General features: G+C 57.7%; 1 protein-coding gene across 1 annotated transcript; it reads right to left on the bottom strand.

The window, feature by feature from the left end:
• Nucleotides 1-1662: 1662 nt before the first annotated feature.
• On the bottom strand, nt 1663-15433 carry STK35 (serine/threonine kinase 35). Its single transcript, XM_039382952.1, has 4 exons — nt 15166-15433; nt 13961-14692; nt 7795-8542; nt 1663-1762 (listed from the first exon to the last, which is right to left on the bottom strand). The coding sequence occupies exons 1-3, from the start codon at nt 15431-15433 to the stop codon at nt 7830-7832; spliced, it is 1713 nt and encodes a 570-aa protein (XP_039238886.1). The 3' UTR covers nt 1663-1762; nt 7795-7829.
• Between the last annotated feature and the right edge of the window lie 1582 nt (nt 15434-17015).

Genomic DNA, 17015 nt, shown 5'->3' with positions numbered 1-17015 from the left:
CCAGGTGGAGGAAGGATGGGTCCAGTGATCAGGGCACTAACACTGCACTTGTGAGCTACAGGGTTCACTCTCCCCCTCCTCAGGGATGCAACACAGAGAGCTGCAGGAGAGTCTCACCTGGCTGCACCCTACAGAAGCATCCCTAGGGAGAAACACAAAAGCAGTGTGAGAACAAGGGCTTGGCGCTGAATCTGTGCTGTCTGAACCTTCACAAGTCACAGACAGATGGTCTGGAGCCTCCTGGTCCTCCTAAGAGGGACTTGGCCTTCCTGCAGCCACAGCCCTTAGCTTTGTGTCCTGGAATAGATGTAAAAGAAGAAAGAAGCCCCTCCCTCCTTTCTCTGCTCTAGCTCTGCCTTAGCCCACCTGAATTTCCTCCATTTCCATTCATTCCCATGAGGTCAGCAAAGTACGCTGAGGAGATACACAGAGGTGCTGCCAGTTAGGAACCTTCCAGTGATGACACAGGAAAGCTGCAGCCTGCACACAGGCAAGGAGCAGTTCCCACAGCCAGGGGGCTCAAGGGGATCCCCTCCTGCCCGTGGCCATGGCCAGCTCCAGGCTGAGCACCCCAGCAGCTTGGGAGCATTGCTGGGTCAGATCAGCCCTCTCCCCAAACCACTGCTGGGTGATTTAACCTGGTGAGAAACATTTTAGGTGGTTCAGAAGCTGCAGGGTGGAGAAGAGGTGGTGCTTTACATTGCATTTACAGTGAGCAAAGTCTAAAGATCATCAACATGGGGGCAGCCCCAGAATAGGAGTTTAACTACAGGCAAGGAAATCGAGTATTAACTGCTCAGCCTGAGGTTCCAACCTCCTTACCTGAGCTGTACTGTACTGTAACCCACCCCAAACAGCAGCACTGCCTTTTGCTTCCTGGAGATCATTAGCTAGCAGGGAGAAGTGTCCCATGAGAGGCAAGAATCCAGCCCATGAGCCACTCAGGCCAAACCTCCTCCTCTCCCCAGCATTGTTCCTAAAAACTAGAGCTCAGCATTAATGGACTGCTTTGTGTTTCTCTTGTATGCAGGTGATGCCCACCTGAAAATGTACTCAGCAGCTCCACAGTTACCTCTGTACAGAGAGTACCAAACATCATAGTGAAATCCAGCTCAGGGAGAGCAGAGGTCTGCCCACCACAGCAGCAGATATGCCTTGCCAAATGGCTTTCCAGCTTGTTTATCCTACTCTATCCTAATGTCAACTGCTCACAGCCTGGGCAGCACCCACCTATTCAGGAGCTGCCTGGCTATGAAATTATTATTATTTAGCTGCTTGCAACATGTGATTCAAGAGACTGGTTTTTCCTAAAGCACTGCACTCCCAGTGCAAACCTTGCCATCACTTTGCTTCCATTTTCCCTAGGCTAAATCAATAGCTTTCAACCCAAAATTGTGCCCAGCTGGACTCAGAGCTGGTGCCTGGCAGCACACCTCAGTGCCACCTCCTTATGGAACCACATCTCTAGAAACATCTACAGAGTCAAATGGCAGCACAGGGGATGTGGGGAGGGCTGGGCAAGGGCAGCTTCACTCTCTGGATGTTGTTTAAAAGTCTCATCAGTGTGACAGCTGCCAGCTTGTGCTCTTCCACAGGCCCCTGCATCCCCCTCCCACACCCCCACAACACCCCTTCCCGACACAATAAAGTAACACCCAAAGATTTCACACTGCCAGAGATCTTCTGTATTATCATCTTCCCTTATCTTTGACTTCCTCGTTGCATGTAAATAACGGAGATTATGGGTCCCTGGTAAATAAATCTGTAAGAGAAAACAAGAGAGGAGAAAGACAGGTCAGGTTTGTCAGTGATTTGTTCCAGTTACTACACTGTAACTTCATTGTCACTGCTGGATGGAAAGGGTGTAGGACACCACTCGCACTGCCTGCCCACTGACCCCAGTTAGTCCAAAACGGGTGCTGTCACATCTCTCTACCTCACAGTGGTTTTGCTATCGATCCAGATAGGAACTGGGCTCAGTTTACAGTCAGTTCTTTCCCAGAGGGACTCAGCAGTGCATGGAGCACACTGTCAAGGTCAGCACACATCCAGCTGCCCCAGTGCAGGGGCTGAGCTGGGGTGGGCTGACTGGGGGCTGAGCGTCGCCCCATCCCACAGGGCTCCCTGCAGCAACAGCCCTGCTGGAACAAGGACAAGTGTTACCATGGCAGAGCCTGGCCTTGAGCATCCACGTAATGCATCCGTGAGCGCTGGCTCCCTGTGCTGCACCAGGAAAGGTGGAACAAGCTGTGATCCTGGGATGCCCTGCACCGCTCGCCCGGTGCGTCAGCAGCAGCTTGGGCATCTCAAGTGGCTCTGCAAGGGGTGGCTAAAATCCAGGTTGGTACAACTGGAAGCAGAGCAGGATGGGTTCACAGCTCAGCCCACAAAGATGCTAAGCACCAGGAATTTTAGGGAAGAGCAGGCAGGCATTTGCTGCCCCAATCCCTGTTCTGGCCAAAGCCCTGACACTCAGCATCCCCCATGGTCCTTGTAGAAGTAGGGGTGCTGTACCCATTCATCCACAGCCCTGGCACTGCACCCACCCATCCTCTCCACTTAGGGACACAGAAATCCTCAACTCCACACATAAGCCACCAGCATTTTCCATCCAATTCGTTTGCAACCCAGAAAACTGCCTGCAGACATCCCACGCAGCAGCAGAGCTGGACCCAGCAAAGGAACAGGACACGCGCACATGATGTCACTTCTGTACTGGAAATACACCCTTCAGGATGCCCCAAACTCCAGAGGAGGGACCAGCAGAGCCAAGGGTAGCAGTTGTGCTGGGAAGCAGTGGTGGTGGTTCCATGAGTCTCACTTTGTCACTCCTCCCTCATGCTACACAGGGGTGGTAATTTTCCAGGAGTTAACATCAGTTTAATTTTTCCTCAAACTTGACCTCCGAGCTCAAGTTATATGGAAAAAAACTGGGGGCTGGATTTAGCTCCCCCCTTCATCAGGGGCAGGTCCCCCCCCACCAGGGATAGGACCACAGGTTCTGCAGAGACACCGAGAGAGCAGCAGGAGAGACCTACTGCAGAAAAAATGCCACTGCCCAGCAAATTACTCCAATCCCTTAGCCCGAGGAAATCTCATTAAAGAAATCCATGCCTGAGGAACACATTTCTAAAGGGAGAGGCTGCTCAGAGCAGAAGGCAGGGTCACGGGCACACTCCTTTTCAGGAGAGGTCAACCAAGAGATGCCACTTTTGCAGGCTGCCATCAGAAAAAAAAAACCCTTCTGTTTGAGGAGGCGAGAGGCACCCAGACATCAGGTCAGGGGCAAACACGAGGATTTTTCTGGAAGATTTCTCCTGTTATGCAGCTTCATTAGCAAGTAGGGCACTGTTTCTGTTTGTGCTTCCCTGGAGTAGGAGCATTTTCAGGGAGGGCTCTTGCTTGAGTAGCCCTGAGCTCACAGCTCTGAGACCCCACTGACGCACGTTGTTGCAGGAGCTTGTTCAAGAGCTTTTAATCCCTCCTCTGATGCCACTTATAGTTTTAATCAGCTCGAATGTTCATTCAGCATCAGCAGGACGTGAACCAGCAGCCCATGGAGTCCTCACCCAGCATGCAAAGGTGACACCAATGCGTGGGTCTCGCAGAGAGGGGAGTTGACAATGGGGTCTGCACGGCAGAGAGGATTCAGTGCAGGGGAGGGAGAGATAACCCATCACCTTCTCGTGCTAACCACAATATCTGCCCCCGTGTGGGAACACAGAGTACCAGGGAAGGGGGCTGAGAGTCTGATTTATCTCCTGAGCCCTTTCTCACGCTCTGTACCTATATTTGCGATGCATTCTTTGGGAGCAACTTAAATCCAACTGCAGCAGTCTCCCCTAGAAGGCAAAGCAGGGCTGACAGTGAACAAACACAAACACTAATACATCTGGCCACAGGTGACACGATCCAATTCACCTGCAGGGCTTCATTTCACCCCAGGTAGAATCAATACTGCCAAGAAGAGTATCACCAAACTTTGGGGTGGCCTTGTGATGCTGCACCTGCTGCTACGGCCGAGAAGAGGAACTGACTTTGCTTCTATTGTCCCATGGCTTTTGTCCTTGCCAAGATCCACAAAACATGCTGGAAACAGTCCAAAGTCAAAACCAACATTGTTTCAGGAATGAAATTGCTGTCCTTAGACTGGCCAGTGGGTAAAACTTGAGCTGAGTGGTACTAACAGACAAGATGTAACTTGATGCAGCACCCCTGATCACCAACAGCTATCAGAGCTGCTGCTGTGTCCCCGGTACCTCTCTGTCCTCCAGCTCCGAAATTCCACAGGGCAGCAGTTTATCAGCGGGCTGGGAGTGGCTGGGCACAGCACCAGGGAGCTCTGGCCAGACAGACACCCGTCATGCAGGGTGAGCAGATGAGCTTGTTCAGCATCACCTCCCGGTGCACGTTGGAAATGCAAAGAGCAGAACAATGCAAATGCAAAGAGCTACTTTCAGCCGAAACTGGAATGATCAAACCCAGTGACAGAGGAGTGCTGGAGAGAACCAGGCTGCCCTCGGCTGTCAGATACCCTCCTGCTGACAGCAGCCCCCAAGATGCTGCAGCAGCCTGCAGAGATTCCTGCCATTCATCTTGAGCATCCACCCCAACATCAGACCAACTGTTTCATCCACAGTGAAAATATCATGGAATACAACCTGCCAAAACAAGCTGCCTTCTACACTGATCACAACCATTGCAGTTTGATGTCCTGTGTGAATCAAAACTATAAAGTTTCTTAAAAGCATAGCAGTCAGTGCTGGGCTAGCAATCAAGAGATACATTAGCAGGTACCCAGCACAACCCAGCCACTCCCTAAATGTACCAGAAAGGCTTTTGTCCTCTTTGCCCAAAAGGCTTTGGAAACAGCTATAGAGACCTGTAGAAAAACTTGGCTTTAAATAAACTTCTGCAGAAGATCTCAAGCTGTTTATAAACTTCTGCCCAAGGTGGGGAAGCACAATATTCAAACGAGAAAGAGAATACCTTTGTTTTCTCCAGGAAAACGTTGCCCACCTCTGCTGGAAGCACTGCCCCAGGGCCACCGGCAGTGCTGGGGAGGAGGGCGAGGAGATAAGGAATCATCTCCACCTCAAGCACCCCCAGCGTCCAGCAGAAATCAAGCCAGAAACACTTTCCTCTCTGAGAACTGACATTTCCTATCTGCATTTTGGAAGAGCAGCAGAGCGTGGAGCTGGCAGGTGCGTGCAGCATCCCTGGCAGAACTAAAGGCAAAGCTGCTGAGACACGAAGCGAAATCTGAAGAGGTCAGCGGCATAGCAAAGAATAAGCAAAAATCCGATTGCCTGGGTCAGGGAGGGTTACAGTTTTCCAGGTTATGACATGAACCAAGGCTGAGCAGGTCTGAACTATCCTGGGGAAGAACTCACTGCATGACCAAGCTACACGCCAGTGGCCACAAATAAGTTGGAAGGGGTTACGTGAGTTTCTCGGTCAACTAAAATTACCTGAGAGCAGAATTCAGGCCCTGCTCTAAATCCCATTTTAAGCTTCTCAAGCAGGTTTCCAATTTAAGATTTGCATTTAACAGCAGCCAGAGGAAGGCTGATTTGAATGCACTACTACACCAGGCATTAGAAAATCCCCGTAGCAAAGCCCACCAAATACTCTGGTGCCCCACGAGTGAGGCAGAGGAACGCTCTGGGCTTGCAGGGAACATATGGCTGGTGCTGGGCTCTATGTGGGCCAAGCGACCACGCTCCGTGTGCCAGGTTGGGTTATGTAAGAGCATCCATGGCTGCTGCAGCTGTGTCACCACGGACAGATCGGTGCAGCCTCATGGATGGAGGGGGGGTGGTTGCAGGAGGCAGCTGGGACTGAGCAAACAGCCGCAGGGTAGGACTGTCCCCTCAGTGTTTGTTATCCCTTCATGTACTATTCCGCAGATCTGCACAGGATGAATTTTCCCCGGAGGGCAGGGGCTGGTTGCATAACTCAGCAGCATCATGTCAGCACAGAGCAAGCCCAGATGGCACAGCCCAGCCTGACCCTCAGAGCTGCTCCCACCCCGGACCGGCCCCCATGCCTCGCCCCGGGGCACAAGGTGGGGTGAGTGTCTGCTCTTGCCCCGGGGCTGGAGCACACCCTTCTTAAGGGCTCACATTTCCGCAGATTCACTCCTCTCACACGAATCCCCAGCCCACACTTGCACTGGGACCAGTATCAAGTCCCAGGCAGCAGCGCTTGAATCAGTTACCTCCACTTGAGACCTCGAGGGTGTTAAGTATTTTGTGCTGTGGGATGGTGCAAAGGGGATGGTCCGTGCACAAGTTTGGACAAACCAACAGAACGAGACCCACCCAATGGGTCTTTCCATTTCCATATCCTTATTTTTCTACATACAGCACAGAGTGTACCTGGGCACACATAGAGGGGGGGATAGGCAGCACATTGTTTTCCATAAGCTCAGGAACACTCAGGTGGGCAGCAATGAGGGGTTTTAACAAAATCTGCCAAAACAGCCCCACCTTCCCCACTACCTGTTGCTGGAGGCTCCCTCTCGGAGCAGGTCAGGCACACAGCCATCAGCTGAGGGCTGGTGAGTGCTGGCCAGGGAAGCCATTTCCTCTCTCTTTGCCCTCTTGTATCCATGGTCTGCTCCAGTCCAGCTGGCTCTGTGTGGTTTTGGGGTGAGGTAGGTGCTGGGGGGCCAGGCTGCAATGCCAGCACCTAACAGGCAGGCTGTCAGAGGTCTCCTGTGATCACTGACAGGCAGGCAGCTCTGCATGAGCCTGAGAAAGGACCTGGGGTAGGAAGAGATCAGCCTCACCACCCCTGGTAATCTGTAATTCTTCAGTTCCATTGAAATGCTTGGCTGGGAAAATCCCTAGTAACAGCTCCTGTTTACAGACAGCTTTGCCATGTAGGCAACACCTCCCAGTCCTTCTGTGTCACTGGTTAATGACAGGGCCAGTTACCCCACGTCCCTGGGGATCCTTCCAGACCATGTGTGACCACCCAGGTCTCAGGATCAGGACCTCTGAGCTTGAGACTATTTAGCTGGGGGGAGAAGGGAGGGTACTCTTGAACAGAGCAGAGCTCAGTCTGAGCACTGCTGTTTTGTAAGCTTCCTTCCTGAGCAGACACAGGTCTACAAACACAGATGCTGGAGGCCAAAGCTTCTCCTGGGTTTGGGCCACTGCAGTTCACACCAAAGGGAAGTCCTACCCTTAACAGGGAAATGAAACAGAGCCACAAGACAGACCCACGTGCCTCGTAGGTGAAAGGAAACAGCTTTGTGCCGAGGCAGATGTGCCACTTGGTGCCTGCTGACAGAGCCAGCTGAGCCCCGAGGTGCCCTGTCCAAGTGCCACAGGGGAGGGAGATGGTGCCAGACAGTGAGGTGCTCCCAGCACGGATTACAGAAATTACACCACATAGCAGAGGCAGAACTGGCAGCTCCCTCCCTGCCCCTGGGGGAGACAGACACCCCCATATATTATACCAGGTGCTCACAGGTCTCTCTGCCACACCCCATCCTGTCTCAGACACTGGCAAGAACCTGTGAAGAGCAGGACTCCTGCCCAGCCTTTCCAACTCCACTGGGCCTTCGGGCAGTGGCAGGACATACAGCTGCTAATTCTATTTCCCACCTCTACTTTATTTTTGCTATTTTTGCAGTAGAATAGGTGAAAACAACCTCAGAAGCACTGCTCTGATGAGTCACTACAGAAATAGCTCTGGGAACATAAGACTCCTTTGTGTCACTACAAAGTGCACTATGGGGCCAGTATAGCAGACAGATTAAGACAAAAAGTGTGAATCACTTACCCAGCTGCAAAGCACAGCAGTGCCCTGCCCTGAATTTAAGCAGCACATGTAACCTGGTCCATTCTGGTTTCAAGCTCAAAGGCATCAGGTCGATCCTGCGGGTTAGCAGCCAACATGTCTTTCAAGAGCTGCTTGATCCCCTCAGACATGGAAGTCCTGCGTTTCTGAGGGATGTGCAGCTCCATCTTTGGGTTTTCTAGCAGCGCTTCCCCAACGGGCACAATCTCGGTCCCCTGCTTGATGTAGGTCCCCAGCAGCTCCTTCTTGGTCTCGGCGTCAATGAAAGTGATCCTCTCAATCATGGCCCAGATGATGATGCCGAGGGCGAAGATGTCAGCCTTGGCAGTGTAGTGTCCTTCCCAGACCTCGGGCGCCATGTAGAAATCAGAGCCACAGGCCGAGGACAGCCAGTACTTGTTCACATTCACATTTTTGTTCTCGTGCCCACCCTCCTTGCCCCGAGCAGTCAGGCCAGCGCAGACCTTGCTCAGCCCGAAGTCGGCCACCTTGAGCACAGGGGTGCCAGACTTCTCTGTTATCAGGATGTTGTCTGGTTTCAGGTCCCGGTGGACGATGTGGTTCTTGTGCAGGAAGGCAATGGCGCTGGTCAGCTGCAGCATGAAGCTCTTGTTGGTCGCCGGGTCGGGTCTTCGGGAGAGCACGTACTGGTTGAGGTCTCCCCCTTCACAGAACTCCATGACGAACCACAGGTAGCAAGGCTCCTCTGCATAGCCCAGGATCCTCTCACCTAACCAAGAGGGATAAGAGAGTGGGTTTTTCAGGCACATTACAAAGTCCATCCTAACCCAGGGCGGATAAGGCATGGGTCTGGTTTAGGTGGATACAGGAACGTGACCGGGACCTGTCACACTGCAGGGCACTGTCAGTGGCACTGCTGTGGCTTCAAGTGCCTTGGGATCCCGTTGAGCACCACGCATCAGCATCCCATTTATCCAAGCCACTGCCTGGGAGCCAGCTCAAGGGACCTCTTCCCAGCAAAGCACAGCGAGTGGCACTGAGAACACCTCTGCTCCAGTCCCACCATCAGGCCATTCTCCCCAGGCTGACAGCCAAGGGACAGAGGCTAAAGGCACAATTAGCAGCAAGTCTACAGGAGGAAAAAAAGTCAGTTCTATGTGAACACCTCCTCTCCCACCTGAGCTCTGCTGCAGGAGGCAAAGGCTGGCTCACTCTGCACAATTTACTGGAACTGCACGTGGGGAGTAACCGACAGCCCTGAACTGAGCCAGTGCAACCTCACTAAGAGTGGTCACACCAGTGTCCAAGCCCTGCAGCCCACGGGGTGTTCCCAGGCCAAATTTGTGTGTTTAGCTGCATTTGTGCTGGGGGAGCTCTGCCACTTCATCCAGCTTTCATTAAGTGCCAACAACTCTTTAACGAGATGAAACCGGAGGTCCAAGCAGCAAACCATGCCTGCTGAGTGTAATCTCAGCCACGCTGGTGACTGTTACTGTTGCTACTACTCAATATTATACCCCAAGCAGCTTCTCCCTTCACCAGACATCAAAGTGAGCTCTTCAAGCTCAGAGCATCTCAGGGTCGATTCATTAAATCTAGGTTTTACTCCATAAACCTCCTGCCAAGGAAAGGACTCTTCTGCACATAAATTAGATGAGTGGAAAACACAGCAGAATCATATCAGCTAATGGGGCCAGGTCTACCACTGGTGCTCCCTGGGGATGCCAGGGTGCCCCAGGGAGCACTGGCAGACCTCGCCCCACTAGCTGGTGCCAAGATGCAAACCCCACTGCCAGACCTCAGGTCTCTTCCATAGAGCACTCAGGCGACAGGCAGAGCCTGCACACACCACCAGAGCATCATTTTACTCTAGAACCTAGCTTTTTTTACCCTCAAGCACCATAAGGGAGAAGCTGGAGGACACCACTCACCTCTGCCACTGTTAACAAATCCCACAGCCAAACTCCAGTGTTTTGAAAGCAGTTAAGTAACTCCACCCATTTGACAAAGTTGAGTTTTGTTTGAGCAAAGCCCTAGAGAGCATCTGGGAAAGCTAAAAACTTCCAGCAGCAGGTAAAGCCAAGGACTACCAGGGACACTCAGCTCTGGGCTGCACTGGTCAGTGATCGGTGTGGGTGGGAATATCGGTTATTTGCACAAACAGTCTGTATCCATGGCTACTGCTATGGAAATGGAAAGCTGCACAACACAAGGATTTGGCTGCACCTCTCTGCCCTCAGCAATCTTCTGCTGAGATTAGGTCTGAAGGTTAAATCTAGGGAATGGAAGAACAGGCTGGAGATACTCAAGGCACTGGGTGCACTTTGGGGGTCTCATTTGGCTGGAGGAGGGCTCAGCTTGCAAGCCCAAGGGCCAAGTGGGAGCAGCACAGGACAGGCTTGGCTCTGGAGACCAAAATGCTGACTAGGAAAAGCAGCTTCTCTGGTGTGAGCCACCCTTTGGCATGACAGCATGGAAACTGCAGCAGAGGCTGCCTGTCCTGGGAGCAGAGCCCTTGGCACAGCCAGGACAGCCCCAGCTCACACCGCTGCCACCACCACACTTTGCTAAATCCAGTGACATCACAGCAGGACACAGGGTTTGGCTTTCCTGCTCCCCTCTGCATTCATACAGCCCCAACCTGGGGAGCAGGAGGGTCTGGCTCTTCTCTGCTGGGAATCAAGCCATGACAGGGAGCACAGCAGAGCCTCACTCCCCTCACACACAGCCAGGTGGGAGCATCCACACAGTGCTGCCGACAGCCCCTTCCCACAGGACGTGGCTCAAACACTGGCTCAGCAGCAGCCAGGACCTGTTGCCTCTGACAAGCCAAGGTTTGTTTTTAGCATAACGAAGGTTCTGATTTAAAACTTGGCCCCTGAACCTCAGCAAGCGTGAGGAGGACAGCGACCCACCAGTAACTGCAAGCACCAGGCACTTCAGTTTGGGTGGAGCGCTGCTAGGAGAGGCTTAAGCCAAAAGTAATATTTCCTCATTTTCTTTCTATAATCTAAAAGTGTTTTAGTTGTTAAATCATCTTCCTGCCTTCAAAACAAACAGCTTTAAACATAAAGAGCTGGCAAGCTGCTTCCTAAAGATGAGATGTTAGCAAGCTGAAGCCAAGCAGCCAAGAGCTGATGACAGGCCAGACCTGTTCTCCATCACCAAACCAGCTCCCTGCCCAAACCCAGGATGGCACACACTCATCCTCCATCCTTCCAGCAGCCCTCCCCACCTATCCTGGGAGCTCATTAGCAGCATGCTAACTTGCTTGGCTTCAGAGGGAAAACAAAAATCTAGGGAGAGCAGAAGCAGCATCAGAGTGCCTACTACCACGTGTAACCTCTGACTCCCTCTGTGCAAAGAGGCTGTGCCAGAGAGATGGGAGCTGGCAGCACCGAGCCGGGTGCTTGGAATGATGGCAACACACATGGGTGATGCCAGGGCAGCCCACAAGTGAGGCTGAGTGCTGGTGGCAAGTTGGTGGCCCCACAGGTGACACACTAGGAAGCAACACCTTATACCTGTTCACTTAAGGGAGCTCTGTTACTGCTATAGGTTAGGAGCAAGAGGGGCACATGGTGCCCTGAAGGTGCTCCTGTATCAGGGCTCTGAGCACATTGCACTGGTCTGTGTCTCTCCTCTAGCTCAGCACTGGGCTTTTAGCTTCCTTTTTACACCCTGCCCTTAAATTTAATTATTCCGCATCTTGTTAAAATGATAAAGGTTCAGGTTCCCGTGCTGTAGCTGAGACCCAACATTGCCCGGGTGTCCCGACAGTTGTGCTCCCAATTCAGAAGGTCTTGGATTAATCCTCAACGTGCCCTGAGCCCCAGCACGTTGGCACAGCATCTGCGCTGGCCCGTAAATAGCCCAGCTGCGGTCGTGCAGAATGGCACGGCAGCACAGCTCCACGGCCACCGCGGCAGCCCCGGCACTGCTGCGCACGGGGAACGGGAGCAGGAGACCTGGGGGGGCTCCTCCAGCTCTGGCTTTTGCTTTGGAAATATTTATCCGTGTCTATCTGGACCCAAGGCTCGGGAAGGCAGCGAGCACAGGCTGCCCCGGCACAGCGTAGCCCCCAGGGCAGGCAGGAGGAGGGCAGATGGAGGGGGGAATGTGCTCTGGTTTGGGGAGTCAAACTGCTCCTGTTCAGCCCGGGGTTGCAGCAGGACTGGGGCAGGCAAAGCCCTCCCTGGGAGTTCAGGGAGCTCAATCCCCACCTAGAGATGGGGGCATCTATGGGGCTCCCTCCCCACCTGGAGATGAAGCACCTACAGCTGCCCAAGAGTTTTCCCCAAGCCAAGCTACCTCTCCTCGGGGTGTGCAACATGACAGAGGGGGTGTGGGAACCCACCCCTGTACCTGCTGAAAGAGCTCGACCTGCTACAGCTGGACACACACCCGAAGGGAAGAGTTGGCTCCTTTCCCAGGGAGCCCTGAGTCCAGGCTGCACAGGAATTCGGACACTGCCCTTCCCGGGGAGCCTCCCTTGGGTGGCTGTGTGAAGGGAGACCAGGAGCTGGGCTGCATGGGGAGAGCAAGGCAGGTCTGGACATGTCCCTCCCAGGGATACAGAGGGGACAGGGAAGGCAGGGGCAGTCAGAGCCACAGGTTTGCTCAGAGGATGGGTCTCAGCAGCCTCACATGAACTCTGTGCCTGGCACAGGGTTTGGGGGCTGCCGATGCCGGGGGCTCAGCTGGGGGGCACTGAGAGACTGAGCCCCTGAGGAGCAGAGAGGAGCCCTGGCACACAAATTTGGGGCAGAGGGATTGGGGTGAGCTGGTTCTGCCCACAGCAGGCTGGGGGGCCCAGGGGGCATTGAGGGCTCCAGTATTTTTCCACATCTTCACGGCACCTTGGCAAAGCTGCGTCTGACAAGCAGCCAAGAGAGCAGAGGGAGGGAGCATTTTGGAGATGTCACCATCACAGCCATTGGCTGTGACAGGAGAAGGTGACCCCTGACAGCCCCGTGATGCTGCTGAGGGACCCCAGGGGAAAATGGGGGTGTCAGCCCGGGCTACAGGCATTGATGCTTCTCCTGGGCTGTTCCCACAGAGCCAGCACTGGGGGGAAATGGGGACAGTCCCAAAGCCACGAGAGTTCGAGGGAGCAGGCAGGGCACCCTAACAGGCTGCAGCCTTGGGGTGCTCAGAGATGGGACATCAGGCAGAGATGGGGAGATGTCCCCTTGGTGTGACTGGGGCAGAGGCTGTGAAGGTCCCCAAGGGATGTGTGTGGGCTGTGGTAGCAGAGGGAACCCCAGGATTTGGGGTGCAAGGGAGGAGGACGAGGTCAGTGCTGGCACAGAGTGCAGGGAAGGGCTGGGGTCACCACACAGGGATGTCCCCCAGGGCTTGGTCTGAGCCTGGAGGTGGCAACAGGGTCCCTCAGAAGAAGGGGATGGGGCTGGGGTGCTGCAGGACCCCCCCTTGCATGGGGCTGCAAGACATGGGTGTGGGCTTAGTGAAGGGTGTCACTGGGAGCAGCACACAGGAAAGGGCAGAGAGGATACACAGGCAGAACCTAAGAGCAGGGCATGGGGGGACAGGGCCCAGAACAGGGATCCTCCAGGTGTGCTCAGGGTGGGTGGCACCAAAGAGGGGCAGCAGAGAGACCTTGTAGGGGAGCCTGCAGGGACAGGATGGAGGTGGGTGATGGGAACAGCAGGGAGCAAGCCTGGAGCAGGTACCCCAGAGGGAATCCCAGGGCTGGCAGGGCTGATGGGGCACCCAAGGGCACAGTGGGGGGAGCCCAGGGGTGGTTATGCTGGAAAAACAGTGAGTTAAAGTGGAGGGAGGGGTGTTATGAGAGCTGAGGGGAGCTCTGGGTGCTCCTGAGAGCAGGCACTGCCATGGAAGGATTTGAGCAAGGGGGTGATGGGGAGCAAGGGAGGGCAGCAGCAGTGCCTGGGGTGGGGGGTGTTGGAGAAGGGTGTCCCATGGGAAGGGGGAAAACACCAGGGTGTCCTGCATGGTGTATCCCGAGGGGGATAAAACCTGGGGGTGGGGTGACAGGGGGATGGGCAGGAGAATCTGGGGGGGGGCACTGATGGCAGCAGGGAGGGTGCAAATGCAGGTGCTCAGGGAAAAGGGGGGGGATGTGACACAGGTGCCAGGGACAGGGGCCCCGGAGGCCCTGGGCGCGGGAGCAGCCCCGGGGGTGCCCCAGGAGGGGGGTCGGTACCTTTGAGGGAGGTCTCGACGAGGCGCAGGTAGAGCTGGCTGCGCTTGTTGCCGTGGCTCATGCGCTGCCCCAGGCCGTGCCGCTGCAGCACGCACTCCTCGAACCGCACCACGTTCGGGTGCTGCCGCCGGAGGCTCGTTAGGGCCCAGAACTCGGCCAGCGCCAGCTCCACGTTCTCGGGGGCGTCGCAGCGGATCCGCTTCACCGCCAGCCGCGCTCCGCTGCGGCCCGACACCGCCTCGTACACCACGCCGTAGGCGCCGCGGCCGATCTCGGCCAGCAGGCTGTACCGCGGGCCGCCGGCGCCGCCGCCGATGCCCGGCCCCACCGCGGCCGCCGCCATGGCCCCGCGCCGCAACGCCCGCCGCCGCCTCCCCGCCGCCGCCGCCGCCGTCCTTTGTGTCCCGCGGCGGCCGCCGTCCATGTCCCCCCCCCCGCCCGCCCCGCGTGTCGGGCAGCGCCGCGCGGGCGAGGGGGCACGCGCGGGGGCACGCGCCGGGGCCGCGGCCGCGCCGCGGGGCGGAAAAGCGCGCGCTGCCGGCCCCTTTAAGCGCCCGGCCAATCGCGGCCGCGCGGGCCGAACCACCGCCGCGCCGGGGGGTGGCGGCGGCGGCGCCCGCCGCCGCCCTGGGGGTCGGCCTCTCCTCGCCGCCGCCGCCCCGGGTCTCGGAGCGGGGCGTCCGGGTTTGCGGCCCCGCGCGCGGCCGCCGGGGCGCGGCGCCGCCAGCGCGGCTCGGCGGGCGGGGGGAGGTGGCTCAGCGCGGCGGCCGGCCCCCCCCGCTGCCGCGCCGCGGTGGTACGCGCCGCGCCGGTGTAAACAGGCCGGTCATGGGGGCCGCCCCGGGTCCCGCCGCCCGGCCCTCCCGCCCCTCCGGGCGCGGCGGGAGCTCGGGACTGCCCCGCGGGGCTCACCTGGGGCGCGGCGGCGGCGGCGGGGGGTTCCGGGCCGGGCGCTGCGCGGCGTCGTGTGAATGGGCGGGGCGGGGCGGCGGCGGCGGCGGGATAAGAGCGGGGCCGCGCGCCCTGACGTAACCCCTTATGTAACGGCGGGGGGTGACCCGCCCCCACCCGCCCCCTCCCACCGCCCCGGGTCGGGCGATGTCCCGGGAGGGGCCCCGTGCACCGGCGGTGGCCGTGCGGTGGAAGGGATCTGGTGCACCGGGGACGGTCGGGTGTGATGCCGCCCGGCGAGTGATGCCGCCCGCCTTGGGAGGCGCCGGTGTCCCGGGAACCCGTGAATTCCCGGGAGACGCCGTGCCGGCAGTAGCCGTGCGGTGCTGGGTGCTCGGTACACCGGGGAACGGGGCGATACACCCGGGGGTGATGCCCCGGGGAGAGGGTGATGCCGTCAGGGAGGTGATTCCCCGGGGAGGGGGTGATGCCCCGGCACCCGGTGAATCCCCGGGACCGGGTGAATCCCCGGTGCGCCAGCGGTGGCCGTGCGGTGTTGGATGCTCGGCACGCCGGGGGCATTTTCACAGCCCCGGCAGCATTTGGGGGCCCCGCTGGTGACGGTCCGACCCCGCTCCCGGCGATCACCGGGAGATTTCAGCTGGAAGTTCCCCGGAAAGTAGCCACCATCACAGGAGGCATCGCCCTGCTGCCCTGCGGGCCGGGACCGGGGTTTTTTGGGGCAGCCCAGGCTGGCGTGGGGCGGCGCGGCACCCACCGGGTGTCCGTGTGTGGGACGTGCATCCATCGCCGAGAGCGGGACTCGGCGACTGCCCCACGCCAGGGCTGCAGTGTGTCCCCCCGGGATGGCCGTGTCCCCCGGGATTGGGTCCTGGCTCCCCGCGGGGCCGCATTTCTCCCGCGAGCAGGGAGTGTGGGATGACCGCGTGGCCACGCGGGGGTCCCGGTCCCACGCACCGCCCCCAAACTGCTCTTCACAACTGGGGTCTCATCCTGGTCCTGGCGGTGCTGGGGTCTGGCAGCCTCCTGGGATCGAGGCTTTCCACGCCGCCGTCCCGCTCTCCGTGGATTTCGGGGGGAGGGGGGGGAGGGGGGAGGATGGCGACGAAACCGCGTAACAGGTACTTTTCCAGCCGCGTTTTCCTGCCCCTCGCGCGGTGCCGTTGGCACCGGTCAAGGAGATCGTCTGCAGAGCCTGTTCACGGAGGAGCTCTCGAAATTCCCTGATTTCTCGCCTCGCTGCTGAGCCATGTGCCGCTGCCATCACGCAGCCCCGGCAGCTCCGGGCTGCGTCACGCCGGTCCCCGCGGGGAGGGGACGGCGACCCCCGGAGCCACCGGTGGCTCCAGCGCGGGGCTGCCCCGCGGTGACACGGCGGCTGCAGCTCCTACGAGTGGTTTGACCTCAATTTGCTTTTAAATGGAGCCACTTCACCTCCCCGGGGGGGGGGCTGCGGGCGCCGCGTCCCCGGTGCCGCTCGTCAGCGCCGTGACTCGCCGCGTTCGCGTGGGCGCCGCTTCTCGCACCGCCGTCGAGTGGCCCTTGTGCCTCCTGCCCACGCAGGGAGGTCACCGTGTGCCCGCTCCCTGCTCCGGTGCCCTCTTTGCCGGTGCAGTCGCCGGGGGTTCGCTCCGGCGCTGTCACGGGCGGTGGGAGATGGTACAGCACCCGCGGGAGGTTTGGAGCAGAAGCTCATCCCGCATTTCTCCCAGTGTTCCTCAAAATGCATCTCCTGCAGGGCCAGGCAGGAGTGTGAATGTTTTAGGAGTTTCTGGAAAAGCCCTGCCCCGCCGAATGGGATAAAGCTGACCGTGCTGGAGGATCCACTGCCAGTCCCGCCGGCAGCGCTGGGTCACGGTCCCGCTGCTCGGGGACAGCCCCGGCGGACGGCAGAGCTTGTCCCAGCCTGCAGGGACAATTTACCCCATCCCGGGATGGGGGGCCGAGCGCCCTGCCTGGTTCGGGGCAGGGTCCCCGGGGGGATACTGGGGGCGCAGGGGCAGAGTGGCAGCGCCGTGTGACGTGAGCTGCCATTAAACTCCCACCTTCTTCCGCGAGTGCCTGGCACGCTCGGCCCCCTCCTCGCCGAACCCGCCTTTCACTCATGTAGTTAAGAAAAGTTAACTTTTCTATTACCGCACAT

This window comes from Pipra filicauda, unplaced genomic scaffold, assembly GCF_003945595.2.
Source record: "Pipra filicauda isolate LSUMZ 115617 unplaced genomic scaffold, ASM394559v2 scaffold291_size933811_pilon, whole genome shotgun sequence".
NCBI lineage: Eukaryota > Metazoa > Chordata > Aves > Passeriformes > Pipridae > Pipra > Pipra filicauda.
Note: the sequence above shows the minus strand (reverse complement) of the source record. Positions and strands in the feature narration are given on the sequence as shown.

Coding starts and splice junctions, on each gene's coding strand:
- STK35 (XM_039382952.1), bottom strand. CDS start 15,433: ATGCCCCCGGCGTGCCGAGCATCCAACACCGCACGGCCACCGCTGGCG. Junction 14,693..15,165: donor GGACACCGGCGCCTCCCAAG/GCGGGCGGCATC, acceptor CCGCCCGCCGAG/CCGCGCTGGCGGCGCCGCGC. Junction 8,543..13,960: donor CGTCGAGACCTCCCTCAAAG/GTACCGACCCCC, acceptor CCTCTTGGTTAG/GTGAGAGGATCCTGGGCTAT.